Source organism: Leptonychotes weddellii, chromosome 10 (assembly GCF_054177405.1).
Source record: "Leptonychotes weddellii isolate Sample4059 chromosome 10, ASM5417740v2, whole genome shotgun sequence".
Taxonomy (NCBI): Eukaryota; Metazoa; Chordata; class Mammalia; order Carnivora; family Phocidae; genus Leptonychotes; species Leptonychotes weddellii.
In genome coordinates, this window is record NC_138378.1 from 15708795 (window position 1) to 15727331 (window position 18537).

Below are 18537 nucleotides of genomic sequence, written 5' to 3' on the forward strand. Positions count from 1 at the left end.
TTACCTGGGAGCTCTGCCGCACTCAGGCACCCCTGGTCTTTCTGTGACCCCGAGGGTCCTGAGACCACACTGTCCCGTGAGGCTTCCACCCCCAGCTTAGCCACCGGAGCATCGTCCCACAGCGGAGCAGACTTATAAGTTCCGATTTTGTGCTCTGCAGCTCTATCACTTGCCAGAAGTGGCCGGCAGAGGCCCCTTCCCCACCGTCTATCCTCCTGAATATTGTCTCGGATTCACTTCTCCGCACGTCCTACCTTCCAGAAAGTGGTCGCTTTTCTGTTCAGAGAGTTGTTGCTATTCTTTTCTTCGATCTCCTGTTGAGTTTGTAGGTGTTCAGAATGGTTTGATCCCTATCCAGCTGAATTCCTGAGAGGAGACGAAATCCAGGTCTCCTACTTCTCTGCCATCTTGCTCCGCCCTGTCTTGTGGCTTTTTAAGAGTATGCTTGTAAGACGCTGAAAGTGCAAAAGCAAATAGAACCTTAATGGTATTCCAAACATAGTTTTGACCTTGCAGGGATACTAGCCTCAGGGATTCTAGGTGGGCTTCCATCCCCACACTGGGCCACCATAGCTTCCCCCATCACATAGGGATGCCTGCCTCACTCTGCCTTAAGTAATGGGTTTAAGACTGAATTGTTTGGGAAGGGGCTGGAACAGGGCAGTAGAGAAGTCTTGAATTTTACTTTTAAGTATTGAGGTTGGTTGTGGTATTGATGAGTTAATTCTTAAATGATTTTGTGTGTATTGTGTGAGAGAGTAAATGACTAAACAATACTGTTGTTGGAAATGAGGGTTTTTACTGCAGGAAAAAGGAAAAATAGGCAGTAGGGAAGGTGAGGAAGAACTTGTGTTAGTGGATTTGAATTGAGGATATCAGTATGAACTAATGGGTATGAATTTATGAAGCCTATTTCTGGGAGAACATGGGCCCAAATGTATCCCTTTATGAACCTGGGCAGTCTTCACCTGTGAGCTACAGCATCTTCTCTGCCACCTGACTTCAGCATTCTGAATGGATAACAGGCCCTAACTGGAGATCTCTTCCCGGATACACAAAGGGGGCCATGGGATGTGTTAGTGATTGATGGATGGCTCTGATAGGCCCCTGGCCCCTCACAGAGGAGCATGAGTTCCCATCCGGACTGTTGGCTCAGGAATCAGAGGGGGCATAAGTCTACAGTGGCAGGGTCCTCTAACACCTGCAGAGGAATTCCTGCGTGTCTTGCTCTTCAAGGTGTCTGAAGCAACTGTTCTGTATGGGCTGAGTCTTGGGACATGAGACTGGGTAGAGTGTTCTAGTCTCAAGAGATACAAACTAGAGGATTGAAGTTGCAGGCAAGCCTTAGTCTGAACAGTTGGAGAGAGAGGGCTGGGGGCAGTCACTGCAGCAAAGAGGATCACCAGTGGACCTTGAAGGTGAGCTGCAGTGAGGAAGCCAAAGCCAGGGAGGTGAAAGAACGTGCACATTCCGCTTCACCTTTCCTGATGAGTAGCTGCTTTTAGGATCCTGCAAGAAGAGACTCTCAGGAGAACTTATGCACAAAATATGGTCACAAATATCCATCTTCTCATTGGGAGAAATAAAGGGGGTGCCACAGGAGGGGAAAATATATGAATAAATGCTACATGTTGTGAGGTGAGCATCTTAAGTTCTTCTTATACTATCAGGGTTTTTCTACTAAAAAAAAAAAACTTCACAAATGCTCCTGAATAGTGTATTGCAATGACTTCTTTTGCACTTGAGATATGACTTTTGTGGAGTTCTTCTCATTTAGGTATGATTTCATCATTATCAGCAGACTGAAAAGAGCTTAGATAAATATATTTCCAAGAGAATGATGATCAGAATGAAGTTACGACAAGAAACAAAAAGAAACTGTCTTGTCCCCCCACCCACCCAACCCTGCCCCCACTTCCTCAAGTGTATGTATCAGGGCACGCTTGCACGTGCCATCTCTTCCTTCCTCCTCCTTCATCAGAGTTTCCTGATCTTGGAGAGAGGCTGGATCCACTGGCAGAAAGATTTATACGACCAAATGGTTTATAGTTTTCTGACTGCAATTGCAGATTTGCCTCTGAATAGACAAGCTGCAGGCACAATGGGCCTGAGGGTCTTGCTGGCTATACTCTGGCACATTCATCCCAATTGTATGTGAACTGTATGTTGACAGCACAGTTTAACACCCCCCCTCCTCAAATATATCCTTTGTGAGGCTTTGTGATTTCAGAAGAAGCTGGGTAGGATAGAGCTAAGTAGTTCAGGCTACCAAGTAAGAAATATTCAGAAGGCCCTTTGTACATTTTGTTGGCTTATAGAAAAAGAAGGAAAGTAGAGAAAAAAGGGTACAACACTGTAAATGAGAAGTCTGGCTTTCTACTTTTGCTGCAATTTGACAATCAGGGGCCATTTGTGTCAGCCTCAGCATCTTCTGTTATCTGGCTACTGAGTGTGGTTGAATTGACAATTGAGTCAATAGTCACATTGGTGTCAGGATCACAGGCCAATGCCTGGAGACATGTTTTGCCTCCCTCTGTAGCCTTTGGCAACATTCATGTGTCAGAGCCCAGCAAAGACCCACTGTTTAGCTGTCCACAACTGTGGAATCTCATGCAGGTCATGGGCAGTGCTCAGGCCAGCCTTGTGCCTCTTCTTGATCCATCCCATCATAGTAGGGCCAAGGACAACAGAAAGTGATTCCAGGAATGAGATCCAGCCACAGTGAAGCTCCCAAGGCTTTGGGTTCTCAATTTAGAGGGGAAGGGTGACAGGAGTCAGGAATGGCATGAGAGTTTCGGGCTTAGAAATGAAAACAGAGGTCTTCTTATGTGGACGGGGTTAACCCGAGAGTAGTTAGGGATAGACTGGGCCTCAGGGGAAAGCAGGGACTCACAGCTCTTTGCAACCCCTGTTCCTAGGGATGAGGCTGTTCATGCTTCCCAACCTGGTCAGGAGGGCATGAGGCTTGGATAGGCTGAGTGCTTCCAAGCCCAGTTCTGTCTTATAGGTGCTACTATAAGCCTCCACAGGTGGACCCAAGAGACTGTTGCTCCTTCTCTGTTCATTGCCTTTTGCTCTTTCCCTCATAGATTAGAGTTGCATGAATCATAAACCCTCAATAAGCAGTCCTTAACACTCTAGCCAGATTTTTGAGACTGCTGTTACATGTAAAGCAGTGGGGGTCTTGAAAACTGTTATAGACACCCCTCCACTCTCACCTCATGACCTCTAGGTTTGGATCTTGGGTCTTTGTGATGTCTTTCAGAGACTGTTTTGAGCTTACCTGTCCTGGTAAACAAAGTGATTATACCATTCAGAAGGACCCCAGGGTTGACGAGGAGGGAATGAACACTGAAGTCCTCATTTAATTTAGGTGTTTATTGACTTCAGTTTTATGAACATATATAGATGATGTCACACACACATATACACACTCAGATGTCATACACATTTAGGTGTGTACACACTTAAGTGACATTCATCTGGATGTCACACCCATTCATTCCAAGAGTATATATGTTTGCTCAGTTTTTAGACACCCAAGTCCTAAAGATGCTCATTTGGACATTGCTCACACTCAAATGTAGTCTGCATTCCCAGAAACGTGGGCCACTTTCACTCACATGCCACTCACATGCCCTCTGGGCCACTCAGTTCTCATTCAGATGTGCCTAACAGTACACATGCTTGCTGAGCCATTGCTCACCTCAACTCAGATACCACATTCTAAGTGTGGCGGACATTCATATGCCTATTTCTTTCCCATTTGCGTTGCCGATGATCCCCATGCTCAAGGAGATTCAGGGGGAAGATTTGCCATGTTGAGTGTGGCATGTTTCCTTGGGTCAGTCCCTCTGTACCTTTTTTTTTTTAATTGAAATAGTCCTGTGCCTCTGTCTTTGCCTAAGTTGTGCTTCTTAACCAAATGTCTTTAGATGGACAGCCTGATCAAAAGATGGTAGCCTGCACCACATTCCATTTTCATAAACCATGTGCTAGCTCACTATGCCATCTTTAAACAATTGGTTTGGGGCCACTGCTGCAATCACCTCATTAATTCACAAAAGTTTCCTGGGGGTACTCTTTGGGCAATTGAGTCCCAAGATCTATGGAGTAAGGACCTTCTAAAAGAAGAGCATTCATTCAGGGCACCTGGGTGGCTCAGTCAGTTAAGCATCTGCCTTCGGCTCCGGTCATGATCTCAGGGTCCTAGGATCAATCGAGCCCTGTATCAGGCTCTCGGCCCAGCAGGGAGTCTGCTCCTCTCTCTCTCTCTCTCTCTCTCTCTCTCTCTCTCTCTCATTCTCTCTCTCTCTCTCTCTCTCATTCTCTCTCTCTCAAATAAATAAAATCTTTTTTAAAAAAAGGACAGCATTTCTCAAGAGAAGTACAAATTGTGGACATTCAAAGAGATCGTAAAATGCTATCCAAATGCACAAACTTTAGGATAACTTTTATAAAAAGAGCCTACACATTTGGCATATAGCTGGTGTTCATTAAAGGCTTGGTCATCTCTCTTCACACACTAGCACCTTCTTACTTCCTTCTAAGTTGAAAGGAATGGTACAAGTGATCTTGTACAGGAGTTTGGAGTGTTTATCTTGACTAGGGATTCTGCATCCAGTCATATTTGGTTTCATGCCTACTTTCAGTTTTAGCTCAATTTAATTTGGTTCACTTGAACAAGAATTCACTGATCACTGTATGGTTATCAGGCAACCTATTCAGCAGTATATGGTGGAGGGAGTGATGCAGAGATAACTAAGCCACAACTCCCACTGTCCAAAAGGTCACAGTCTAGCCAGAGAAACAGTAGTTCCGTGTACATATTATTGCAATCCCAAGGAGATATCCATTAATGAATTGTAGGGGAACTAAGGAGGAAGACTCATTCAGATTGGAAAGGTCTAGATGGGCTTCAATGAGGAGATGAAAGATAGACTCAGTCTTTAGGGAAAGGCTTCCACTGGCAGAAGTGGAGGGCATTGCAGGTGGAGGAAGCATGAACTGATGATGGCATGGAGTGGGATCCACAGGATGTTTGTGCAGTAGCACGGGGTCTGGAGCAGCTGGAATGAGGGGTTCATCCCAAGAGTTTCTAAAAGACAGGCTGGAAGCCAGGCACAAGTGTCCCCAATGCCAGGATGAGGGCTTTAGATTATATCATTCAGATAATGGAGAGCTTATGAGAGTGCTTGAAGAGGGACAGTGTTATATGTTCAGGAAGATCAGTGTTGACTAGTTGATAGATAAGTTAGAGGCAAAGAGACCAGTTGAATCCAGGTAAGAGGTAGGGAAGTGCCCAACCTCAGCATTATCAGTGAAGGGAAAGAAAGGAGAAGGGCAGGTACAGATTGCTGATGTCAACAGGGCTTTTTGATTATAAGTGCAGAATGAGATCTAAGGAGGTAGGAATTGAGGATGAGCCCCGACTCCAGATCTCATCACTTGATGGGCAACGCTACCCTTTGTTAAGAAAAAAAAAACAAACAAACATAGAAGGAGGAGGCAGGTGTTTAGGGCTTGGGACCGTGTTGCAGTTTGGATCTATCTCAATGTGAGCTGGCCTTGGGACATCTAAATGGAGATAGATTTCTACAAAGCAGTAGATTTATTAATTCTAAAGCTCAGGAGGGAGGTTTAGTTGTAGACAGAAATGGTGATAAATAACAAGTTCATCCTTCTAGATAGTTGCTCATCTGCCTCTCTTTCTTGTCCAGTGTTTATCAGCTGGTTGTCAAGGAGGAGCGACTTCAGAAGTCACGAAGGGCAGCTGACATCATTGAGTGCTTTTCAGTGCCTGTGAGCTATAGGAATGCCTCCAGCCTTGATTCTCTACACTACTTTGCTGCTGAATTGAAGCCCGCCAACCTGCCTGTCACCCAGCCATTTACAGTGGGTGACAATAAGACATACAATGGATACTGGAACCCTCCTCTTTCCCCTCTGAAAAGCTACAGCATCTACTTCCAGGCACTCAGCAAAGCAAATGGAGTAAGTACGGCCACATGGAGGCCATTTCTTGCCTTGTTTGTATTTTCCCATTCTCAAATGAGAAGTAGCATGGCTTTCGAGCAGAGCTTGACAAACTAAGGCCTGGGGACCAAATCCAGCCCCATGCCTTTTATATAAACATTTTTTTAATACAGCAATGCCTATTCATTTATATAGTCTAAGGCTGCTTTGATGCTACAACAGTATAGTTGAGTAGTTTATTTTTTTTTAAGATTTTATTTATTTGTCAGAGAGAGAGAGAGAGAGCACAGGCAGGGGAGTGGCAGGCAGAGGGAGAAGCAGGCTCCCTGCTGGACAAGGAGCCTGATGTGAGACTCGGTCCCAGGACCCTGGGATCATGACCAAGCCAAAGGCAGATGGTTAACAGACTGTGCCACCCAGATGTCCTAAGTTGAATAGATTAGGCAAAGACTTTATGCCACATAAAGCCTAAAATATTTACTATATGGCCCTTTACAGAAAAAATTTGCGGACTTCAGTATTCAAAGATAAAACGTCTGTGGTGCCTGGGTGGCTCAGTTGAGCCACCAACTCTTGATTTCAGCTCAGGTCCCGATCTCAGGGTGGTGGGATCAAGCCCCGTACTGGGCGTGGATCCTTCATGGAATTCTCTTTCTGCGTCTACCTCTGCCCCTCCTACCCACCCACCCCTGCATGCCCACACATGCATGCATACTCTCTCTCTAAAAATAAATAAATAAAAATAATAAAAGATAAAAAGGTCTTTCAAATTACCTTTGGGCAAATCACATGCCTATCTGAAGATTAATTTCCTCACCTACAAAATAATACCTATCAATTTATTATTTATGAATGTACTAAGCATGTTGTAATCAGTGAATGCTAACTCTTTTATTATTACCAATAGTCACATTAGAAAATGTTTTCTTCCCCAAAGACAAGGTAACCTTTTTTAACGTCAAATATTTCTTTGGTCAAGATGGGATGCCAGTCATAACATCACAAAAGCACAGGGCTAGAAAAGATCTGAAACATCACCGAATACCTACTTCCTCCCCCTACACATAAAACAATCAACCTTACAACATCACACTTAACTGGTAATAGTGCGTATTCTTGAATATCTCCAATGACAGAGAACTCACTTCTTTACCTGGTAACTTTACTGATCTTTGGGGTCGCTATGACTCTAAGAAGTCCTTTTATTATACTGCTTGAAATTTGTCTCTTATTATAGCTTCTACCTGTTGCCCTTGGTCTAGACTCTTAGGTCCCAAGATAGCTAATGCAATCACCTTTTCAGGCAGCATTCTTTCAGTTCCATAAGATCTTTCCTACCATCCACCTCCCCTCTGTTCAAACACATCCATCTAGTCTTATTTTCTGAAAGTTCACTGTCTTTAGTTCCTCTTATGACACAAGTATTTTCTATCTAGGATGCTTTTGTGGACATATCTCAGGTTGCTATATTTCATTCAACAAATATGTAACAAACACTGACATATGCTAGGTCCTATAGTTCATATTAAGGTTATAAAGTAGGTACCCTCCAAGAGCTTTTGTAACATAAGGGAATCTGGTATGTGCCATATTTCACAGTATTTCTGGAGAAGTGAGAAGCTCACTGGAGAAGGGGACACTGAGACAAAAGCAAGATCTGGTGAAGTGTGTGAAGAATAGCTTCTATAGGCTCTGGTGGCCAAGATAGAGAGTTTAGTCCGTCAGTGGCAGTCATTACCTTATGAGAAACCTGGATTGAGGAACTAATTAACATTTTAAATGTCCACATAGCCATTTAAATTCCACATTGGTATTTCAGTTCTGCACTTACTACTTACTCGAGCAACATTCCTCACAGAGAGTTTAAAACTACAAAGAGAAGCTGCCAGACTGCCTTCCATCTGTCCATCTGGTCTTCCCTCTGCATGAAGCACTCTGGTGTATTGAAGAGGAACACATAAAGATGAGCAGAAAGCATCTGGGGGCCCATCTTGTTCCTGGTTCTCTGCATTCCAGACTGGCCAGTTTATTGGCGGAGCACAACTCTGAGAAGGTGTGACTTTCCCTGTTCTTGGCAACATGTCAAGAGGTGCTTTTGGGTTTCCATGCTGTGAAGAAGAGTAGCAGCTACACTCAATTCACTTGCTGTCACATTCTTACCAAGACTCTAATAAAATCCTAGCAAGAGACCAAGTCTGTAGAACCCAAGAAATTGATAGATGGACCCCAAGTGGAATTTGCCCAACCCAAGCATGGTTGACCCTTGAACAGAACAGCAGGTGACACAGGAGGATTGTGGGAAGTTTTGCTTCCCAAACTTCACACAGTGGACTGTCTCCTCAAGACATGGGGTTTTGCCTTTGGGAAAAAAAGTCACCCTAACCTGAAGCTACCTCATCTAGGAAGCAGTTTCTACTATTGCTTCGAGATGAACAAGGATCATTTAATTACTTATGCCTTTGAGCCCACGCCATGTGTGCTTCTGTTTTGGAACTAAGATTTTCAGGAAGGGAATTAAGAGAATTGGGTTCATGCTTATGCCAGGGGTCTTGAGTGTGTCATTGGCTTCACAGGAACAGAGAGGAAAAGCCGTGAGAGCTGGGCACTCAGCGTGTTGTTTTTCTTCTGGCAAGGGAAAAACTACACACTATTTCAAATTACTGGATTTAGTATTAAGTTTTACTAAAAAGAGTTAAGCTAAAGGGTCATAAGAGCAGAAAAGCCATTCTAACAAATCTCTGCCTGGCCCGTCTCAGATTTCTCCATCTCGTAAAGGGCAGCAGACAATGCAGTAAGCCTGGAGGATTTTTGAGGAGAAAATGTTATAACCCACAAATTCTTTATCAGCCAAATTGTTGTTCTTGTGCAAATACATCAGAAAGACATTCTCAGTATCCAGGGGCTCCCACATGCCCTGCTTCTAATAAATCATTCAAAGAGTAATTGAACAAGCAACGAGTCAAAATAAAGAAATCAAGAACAGAGATATATGGAATGAAATGACCTACAGTGAGCATGGAAGCTAATTAAACACAGAGTTAATGCTAAATAATTGCTATAAATATGTTATAAAAGAGAATGTTAACATAAAAATAATTAAGGAGAAAATGTATAATGTAAAAAATTAACCATTGTAATCTGGGTCTATAATTTGCTATTATGTCAACAAAAACTGAAAAGGAGTTGGAGGATTGATGAGTGTAAATAAAAATCTGATTTCCCCACTTTAGACAGGATGGAATAAATAACTTCTACTTTATTTTTGATACTGAGAATTTTTGAAAAGTACAGTTTTTTAAACATAAAGGCAGCTTTCCAGTCTATCCTAAAAAAGCCAGAAAACAACAGTCTACAAAGAAAAGGTGGAAAAGCAAAGGAAACTATAAGTAAACATGAAAATCAGCAACTATAAAACAAGCCAGAAGACAAAAGCACTAGGTTTTTTCAAGTGGTGCTTTGTTCCCTTCATAAAAGAGGAAAAAATATCTTGGGTCAAGATATTTCTGTATCACTAGAAGATTAAAACCAAAGGATGGGGCAAAGTCATACTAAATTAAGACAAATTAAAGGAAAGTAAAAATGGCCATTTGTTGCAGGATGTTTGTGGGCCCGATTGAATAATTTACTATCAATTGTATTGCTCCCAACCTAATCTGCAGGTTTCAGTCAGAACAGGGTAAGAAAATTTTAGGGTCCAGATACATTTATTCTATGGATATTAAGGATAGTTGTTTTGTTTTGTTTTTCAGTTTAGCAGAGTGGCTAAATATCCAGCCTTTACGATCAGACTAACTTACACAAAAAAACCCTAGTAACTCTAACTTTAAGTAAGCTATTAAAAAAGAGTTAAATATATTAAGCAAACATCTAGGAAGCACATACTATATGTCAAAAAAAAAAGGCACTTCTGAGTGCCCAGAGTAAAACAGTAAGCCAAACAGTTAAAAATCCCTGCCCTCATGCTGTTTACATTCTAGTAGGGGAGATGTAAAAATAACTAAGTGAAATAATGTGTCAAATAGATTTGTGTCTATTTGTGTCTAATCTAATAATGTGTCATTAGATTTATGAATGTGGAGGTCACTCATTAACTGTTGATTTAAGATCTATGTTGACTATTAATAGGATGAGGATAAGGACATTTTGTAAACTTTCCAGTAATCTATATAAATGTGGAGTATTGTAATCCAGATCTATAAACACTATGGAGAACTCAAGTATGATATGCATTATGAGGCATGATGCTCAGAATCCTTGCAGACATTTTTGTGAAGTATGAGTTGTTGACAGGCACTTTTATTGGGAATTTTGATCAGATTAGTAATATCACATTTACCCCTTAATGCTTTCTTTTTTTTTTTATTATGTTGTTAGTCACCATACAGTACATCATTAGTTTTTGATGTAGTGTTCCATGTTTCATTGTTTGTGTATAACACCCAGTGCTCCATGCAGTACGTGCCCTCCTTAATACCCATCACCAGGATAACCCATCCCCCCCACCTCCCCTCTAAAATCCTCAGATTGTTTCTCAGAGTCCATAGTCTCTCATGGTTCATCTCTCCCTCCGATTTCCACCCCCCTTCATTTTTCCCTTCCTTCTCCTAATGTCCTCCATGCTATTCCTTATGTTCCACAAATAAGTGAAACCATATGATAATTGACTTTTTCTGCTTGACTTATTTCACTTAGCATAATCTCCTTCAGTCCCATCCATGTTGATGTAAAAGTTGGGTATTCATCCTTTCTGATAGCTGAGTAATACTCTTACAGAAAGAAAACAAGGGCAGTGCTGTCTGTCAGTGCGCTGTCCTTGGTGCTGAATCCTCAGTGCCAGTCTTTCTTGTGAATCGGGCCATATTGTAACCATTGTTTTGGGTAGAGCTATATTATAGATCTATTATAGCATTTTAGAATTGGATGATTTTGCAGTGTTATCTAATGTAGACCAGCAGACAACAAATAAAGATCCAATAAAGTCTTCTTGGCAGGGTATCATAGAGCCTCAGCTTGACCACTGCAATTCTCTGGAGGGAAAGAGTTGACTCCTTTGTGGAGCAGGTAAAATTATTATAACTTTCTTCCTTCTGTAAAGCCAAATTTGGTCTCCTTAACTCTCTACTCTTGAGCACTTGTATTGATTTGAACAAATCAAATCTTTCTTTCCCATGTCAGCCTATTGGAGGAAATACAACAGTACCAACTACCATCTTTGGCTACCCAGGCTCTTTCTTATTGATATTTTAACATGCAGTTACTTCTGTTTCTCACATGGCATGATTTTCTGTATCTCCTTAATCCTATTTATTCTATACTCTCATAGTCATACTCCACTTTTCCAATGCCCTCCTTAAAAAGGGGTGCCCAGAACCTGCCTTGTGTTTCAGATACAGTTACACCATGCCTGCTACATTTTCACTACTTCTCCTCTCTTTACCATTTTCTAAAACATTATTTCTCAAACATTCCAAGGTATTTTTCTCTCTTTGGGTCCCTTATGCAGGCTGTAATTCTACCTGAGTGTCTCTTTTCTTCATTCTTTGCAGAACTACTACCTTCTCATTTTTCAGGCCTCATCTTCAATGTCACATCCTCTAGGAACTTTCCAGTCATATTATCTAAGAGCTGTCCACGCCAGTACTCACATGTTAACCTGTTTTTCTTTATAACACTGAGCATATTTTTAATTTCACTTGTGTTTATGTAGTGCATACCTCCCTCCTTAGACTGAGAGCTCCAGGAGGTAGCAGCTCTATTTGTTTGCTGCTGTGTTCTCCATACTGAGTACAATATTTAACACATAGTAGATACCTGATGATTGTTTGATGACTGAATGAATGAATGATGATTGTTTTCTCTGAGTCTGTTTCCTCACTTATCGAAATAGTAATACCACTTCACACAATCATTTTGAGGATTAAATGAGGAAAGATCTGAAATTCTGAAAGGCACCAAATAAGTGTCAGCACAGTCTGAATTTCCATCTAGTGTGCATGAGATGTAGTTATGAGCTATTTTCACCACAGACAGATGAGCCCTAAAGGACCTTCCTTCCGTCATAATAGTGAGACTTTTCCCCAGCTGTCTCATTTCCCAAGCTCCAGGCTCCTGGGCAGCCTTGATTTCCTCCTGGGCAGCCTTGATTTCTTCCAAATCTTCCAAATGGTACCCAGAGTAGCTGTCTCAGTTGTAAACAGCAGGTGGGTACAGTTTTGCATTGTTTTTCCCCCCACTCTTCCCAGAATGAGGTCTGCTGAATCTACTGTTCTCTGCATCCCCACCACCATTAGCCATGATTGTGAAGTTGAAAGGACCATAATTAACGGTTGGCTGCAAAACAAGTGTGGCAAATTCATGCAAATATCCACCAGAAGCCACCTTTTCTTGGGCAGGGCTGTTGTGTGTGTTCTATTTATGTAATGGGAAAACTCTTACCTTGCCATATCTTTTTCATCATGTAGGGACACATTTAACCTGATGATGCCTCTGCCAAATGGTGATCTAAATAAGAGAAGTGGGAAGTAGAAGGGTGATTGCTCTTGTTCTCTCGCTTTCTTTTCCAGCTCCTGAACTCAATTGCCTCTGGAGAGCAGTTGGAAGCCAGATGCTATTTTGAATGGGTCCTCATGTTTGCAGTGTAATCACATTATAACAGTTAGGATTATCTAGGTAGAGCTGGGTTAGGGAAAATTCTGTGTCTCTGAATGTATTGGAAGAAGCTATATTTAGTTGTGTCCAAGCACTATTAAAAGAACATTTGTACATGCTTGATTCTCTGTGGCATGGTGGAATGGAAAGAATTGAGAGGTAGGCATCAGACAGACTTGGCTCTGAATTTTGGCTATTTCCAGTGATGTGAACTTGAGCTGTTACTTATTATCTCAAGATGTATGATGTGATTAATGACCTACCTCCCCAAAATTTGGGGAGAGTAAATGAGACAATACGTAAAAGTCATCTGTCACAGTTGTAATATTTGTTCTCTTTTCCCTTTTGCTGCTTTCCTGCAGCTGTTGTCCTGAGGGAGGGGAAGGTTGGAGCATCCTTACCTGACCTAGGAACCATGTCTATGTGGCAGCTATTGACTGCCTTGACTCACCCATGACTTAACTGCTTCCTAACCCCATTTCAGGCTTTATTTTTCTTAATGTTTCACATATGGTTCCAAGCCTGACCTCTGTTCTTGTTGAATCTTGTGACATAATTGATTTTGTCTTTGGGGAGTAATCTTGCCCCTCCCAACCCCATTTCCTGATTCTATTTCTACTTTAGTGACTGCTCATATGTCATGTGGGAAAATCTCAGGTGGACCATGGAATGAGAAGATGTGGGAGACCCAAGCTCAAAAAAGGTTAGAGTGAAGTTCACACAGGGTATCTCATGGCTTGGGTCTTAGATATTCTGTCATGGAATTTATAAGAAAACTCCTATATTAGTTAGAACAAACTAATTTATGCTATAGTAGCAAAGAACCATGAAATCTCAGTGTATTATCTGAAAAAAAAGATTTTTCACTCCTCCTACATGTTCAAAATGGGTCGGCAGAAGGGCTCTGTTTATCATAGTAACTTAGAGGCTTAGGCTAACGGAAGGCCCATCTTGACATATGCTTCCACAATCACCAAGGCAGAGAAAGAGTAATATGGCAAAATAGGACATGGATTCTAAAATTCCACACAAAATGACACATAGCACTTTCACATTCCATTGGCCAAGGCTGGTCATGTAGCCATGCTAAACTTCAAAAAGAATGAGGCAGTGCATTCCAACTATGTGCCTAGAATGTGAACTGGAATATTTGAGACCATCCCTAATGACCACCACACTTCCCCGTTATGCACCATTATGAAGCTTTTCCTTCAAATTCCCACAATACCCACACTCATTTTTTAAACACCTGTACAGTTCTATCATAGATCCTAAGAACTTCCTATTATTGAGTACCTACTGTATCCCAGACACTAAGAAAGTACTATCATCTGTGCTACTTCCTGATTGGTCTCACAAACAAAGTGATTCCATTTAAATCCGTAGATAGATGGCCTGCCATCCCATCAGCACCCAATAATCTCATAGCATCTCAGTTATTTCATACTGAGAAATGGATTTTAGTAACAGCTTTCTCTCTTTATCTCCATGGATACATGGTAAAGAAATGTCTAATATTCCCTGTGATACTATTCCACTTTGAAAGGCAGTGGTTCTTCCAAGTCTACCATGTAGTGTGGTTGAGAAACCTCAGAAAACTTTAGACCTCTCCCACCCATCAATTGCTGATCCAGAGTAACAGAAAACTGTGAACCAAAGACCTCCACATATCCTTTTTCTGACTTGTTGCCATAGTCCTCTATTAGGAACCTGTTTCTGGATTTTATCAGCTCTGTAACAGCAGAGGATTGAAATGGACATTTGGAATCCAGGGTTATCACCAAACCTTTCTGTAACCACTTTGGAGACCTTTGGCCTGGTCAGTGCTCCTCCCAGTTCTGTTCTGTCACCAGAGCCTAGGTTTCATGCCCCATCAACCTGCCTAGTCCTCCTTCCCAATCCTTGGATCCTGGAGATCACCCAACCCCTTGGGCATACCTACCTCTGGGCTCCATTCCACTATGTGAACCTTAGCACCTGCTGTTTCTAAGGCTTCTTGGGGCTCAAACTTCTTTTTCCAAGTGACAGAGAAATTCCCTGAGTGTCACCTTGTACAAATACCAAAATGAGTTCTCCCAGGTTGCTAATTTATTTTTCCACTCACTTACAGTTCCTACAGATTTTATTATTACAGTATGAGACCTGAGGGACCAAGAACATTTTCCTTTTGATTCAAATATACTTTAGACTCATTTGGAAAAGGAAATGAAGGTTACCCAAATGTTGACAGCTGATAATCTTGTCAGCCTGGGTCTTGAGGCATCAATGATCCAGCCCCCAGTCCTAAAAAGTTTCATGGAAGTAACTGCCTAAGTTTCCATAGAGCAGGGGTTTCTGCTTCCATTGGGCCCCTTCCAAAGACAAGGGTCCTCATGAAGTTTGGCTCAGTTGGCCCCCAAATGGTGAAAAAGTTCAGATACCTCTGAATTTGGGTACTGGATCCATGGGTTTAATAACTGGCTCTGCTGGTTTTCAGCTACCTAAACTGAATACTGGCCTGCTAACCTTCAGTTTCCCCATCTGTCAAATGGGGATGAGATGTGCCCTCCCAAGCTCACTGGGGTCTTTGTGAGGAATAAACAATAGGTGTGATAATTTTGTGACATTCCTAAGCACCTTTTGAATGAAGATACTACTAACATGAGTGTGTGTGTGTGTGCAAATTCAGCATATGTGTATATGTACATAATACACATAAATATTTTGGCATTTGTATATAATTATGTGTATATATATGTATATATATATAAGAATATGTATACATACTTAGTTGAAATTTTAAGTTAGCTCAAGAATCTTAGTGGCAGAAAGGTTGTCATTACACCAGAGGCCTAATATAGGTGGCTAATGAGATAGAACATTATCTATATCTCTTGAGCTTCCTGGAAGTGAAGGCAAAAGGAGTGTATGGTAGGTACTGCATGGAGCACTGAGGGTTATACGAAAACAATGAATCGTGGATCACTACATCAAAAACAAATGATGTATTGTATGGTGACTAACATGACATAATAAAATAAAATTGTATGGTAGGTTTGCAAAACTTCTCTTAGTGGAAAGAAAGAAGCATACATACTTTTCATGGGAGACACTAGAAGGGAGATTTATCATATACATTCTTACATAAGGAGCCCTGAGGACATACTGGTCAATATCATAATATCTCTATTCCAACACCTCATTAGTCCTTTATCCATCAATGTTGTGATATAGTATTAAACTGGAATTTAATGGATCCATTTACATTTAAGGATTCTGTTTCTTGTGCTGTATAATATCATTAATGCCATTAATTGATTCCATTAAATAAGATTAATGGATATCAAAGTTTCTTTTCCCTAGGCATTGTTGATAAATATGTCTAGTATGGGATCTGTTGCACAGATTGGCACTGACCATCCATGTGACCTTAGGAAAGTGATTTAGTCTTTCTTAATCACATTCTTATTTGGAAAATTTTGATGCCCATAGTATCAACTTTATAAAAAGATCTATAAATATTAAATAAGATGCATTAAAAATGCCTATCATGGTGCTTGGTATGCAATAAACAATTTCAGCTATCATTATCAGAATATCACAGGTGATATATATGAGGTAGAGTATGGAGGTGTGCTAAGGAAAGAAAAAGCAAAATCAGTGGGTGCGCAGGGGAGTGCCTGGATGGCTCAGTTGGTTAAGCGACCAACTCTTGGTTTCAGCTCAGGTCATGATCTCATGATTGTGGGATTGAGCCCCTCATCGGGCTTGTGCTCAGTGCAGAGTCTGCTTCAGATTCTCTCTCCTTCTTACTCTCAATCTCTCTCTCAAATAAATAAATCTTTAAAAATCAGTGGGTACACAGACTTTTAAAATCAGATTTGAATAGACTGTGAACAGGGTTTGGGGGCGGGGCTAATTCAGGGAGGAGAAACAAAATCAGTGAAGTCCGAAGTGTACAGAGAGACCAGTTGGCACACTGGATGCATCGAGAAGAAGGGAAGTATGAGACTTCAAAGGGAGGTTGGGAATGTACTTAACAGAGAAACAAGTGGGCAGTTCTGCAGGCCCTTCCTAGAAACTGAATGTTGGTCAAGTTCCAACTTTCATATCATGGCCCCCAAGTTTGCAAACCCATTAACTCAATTTATCAGGCTACAGAGTTGGTGAGATTCACATAAACCAAACCTACAAGAGACTGATGGAAGTAGTAAACAACTTCTTAAAAGCTGAATTGTTCATTCCTCCCCTCCAAAAAGATCCCTGGGTCTTTCCTGTCTTAGAAGTCTGGGTTGCCCAAGACACCTCACTTTCTATATCTAGTTGTCACCAAATCCTACTGGTTCTGCACTCTGAAATTTTCTTCAGTCCATATACTCTTCTTATTTCCACTGTCACCATCTTAGTCCCGAATATCATCATCTCTTGCCTGGGAAACCTGCCTCATAATTGGTCTTCCCACATCCATTCTTACGCGCCTCAAGCACGTGTAAATTACACAATTATACAGCAAGTGTAAATTGATACTGTATGTATCTTCATTTAACAGATGAGCAAACCAAGACTCAGAATGTGCCAGAGCACATTCCAGAAGGAAGACACAGAGCTAGGTTTGAATCTTTGCATGTAAAAATGCCTTTAGGCAGCTTTGTACATTTAGTGCCTTGCTTCAGGCTGACTCATAACCCCACAAAGTGGAATCTGGCTAGACTGAAACCAGCAGGGGTCCCTAAAAGACCTCAAATTCCCCACACATCCACACTTATCTCTTTCTCCCCCCAGATATGGCCAGCCTCAATCCCCTGCTCAATCTTGAAACACCTGCTGGCCCTGCCGTTAACATCAACAAATAATGAGGAGCTGTACTAATAACAATTATCATAATAAATTGGCCTTTGATTACGTCTGTCACCTGAGAATTTCAAAGACTTTACAAACATCAATTAGTAATTACAACTGAAAGGATCTCTCACTGAGAGCAGTGATCATTAAGGTCAGGTAAGAGCTGTGCAGGGAGGCATGAAGGACAGCCCTGGCTTAGGTTGATTTAGACCTGGGAGTCCCGAGTCTCTGGTGAAAAGTCTACACCTGTCTCCATGAGGCCCAGGAACCATACTTCTGATATCCCCATTAGAGTATAATTCTGGTGCTGAAGAATGAAAAGCATGATATGTAGTTTGGGAAGGGAGCTTATAGATTGTGCTGATCCCTTCTTATGACAGAAAAAGAAAAAAGTCCAGAGTGGGAAAGTGATTTGCCTAAGGTCAGAGCCATGACTTGAACCCAATCTCCCACACTTTATCTGCATTTGTTTACTCTGCAAAATTGTGTCGTCATTGGCCATTCTTTCTCTGTAAGGAGATATTGATGATGATGATGATAAAAATTCAACAATTATTTATTAAGGGCTTGCTGTGAGTCAGTGGGGGGATACACAGTTAAATAAGCTACAATCCCTGCCTTCAGAGAACCCACAATACAGTGGAAAAGACAGTCCTGAAAACAAATGTGTATAATAAACCATATCAGGAATCTCATTGGTGGAGTACCCAGTGTACAATTGGTAGCCTGGAAATGGAGGGGATGAGAAGATTTTTAGGCAAAGTTTCATAGAAAAAATGATATTTCAGGGGAATATTGAAGATAAGTGAATATTTCTCATGCAGACAATAGGTCAGAGGACTGGGTGTGTCCTGCAAAGGAAGCACCTAAGCAGAGACTCAAATTGTATCATTCCATGACTTGGGGAGATTTTATAGGATTGGTTTTGAGATATAGATAGAAGTCCAACCCTACACCTAAAGGAGCTGGAGAAAGAAGAGCAAATAAAGCCTAAACCCAGCAGGAGAAGAGAAATAATAAAGAGCAGAGCAGAAATCAATGAAATAGAAACTAAAAGAACAGTAGAACAGATCAATGAAACTAGGAGCTGGT

At 41.4% G+C, this 18537-nt stretch overlaps 1 protein-coding gene across 1 annotated transcript in view; it reads left to right on the forward strand.

Annotated features, from left to right (window-relative positions):
• The window catches only part of PTPRT (protein tyrosine phosphatase receptor type T), a 337632-nt gene that overhangs the window by 124304 nt on the left and 194791 nt on the right, over positions 1 to 18537 (forward strand). Inside the window, exon 8 of the mRNA XM_081832270.1 lies at positions 5721 to 5994. Within this exon, the coding sequence (XP_081688396.1) occupies positions 5721 to 5994 (274 nt within the window). The remainder of the gene's footprint in view (positions 1 to 5720; positions 5995 to 18537) is intronic.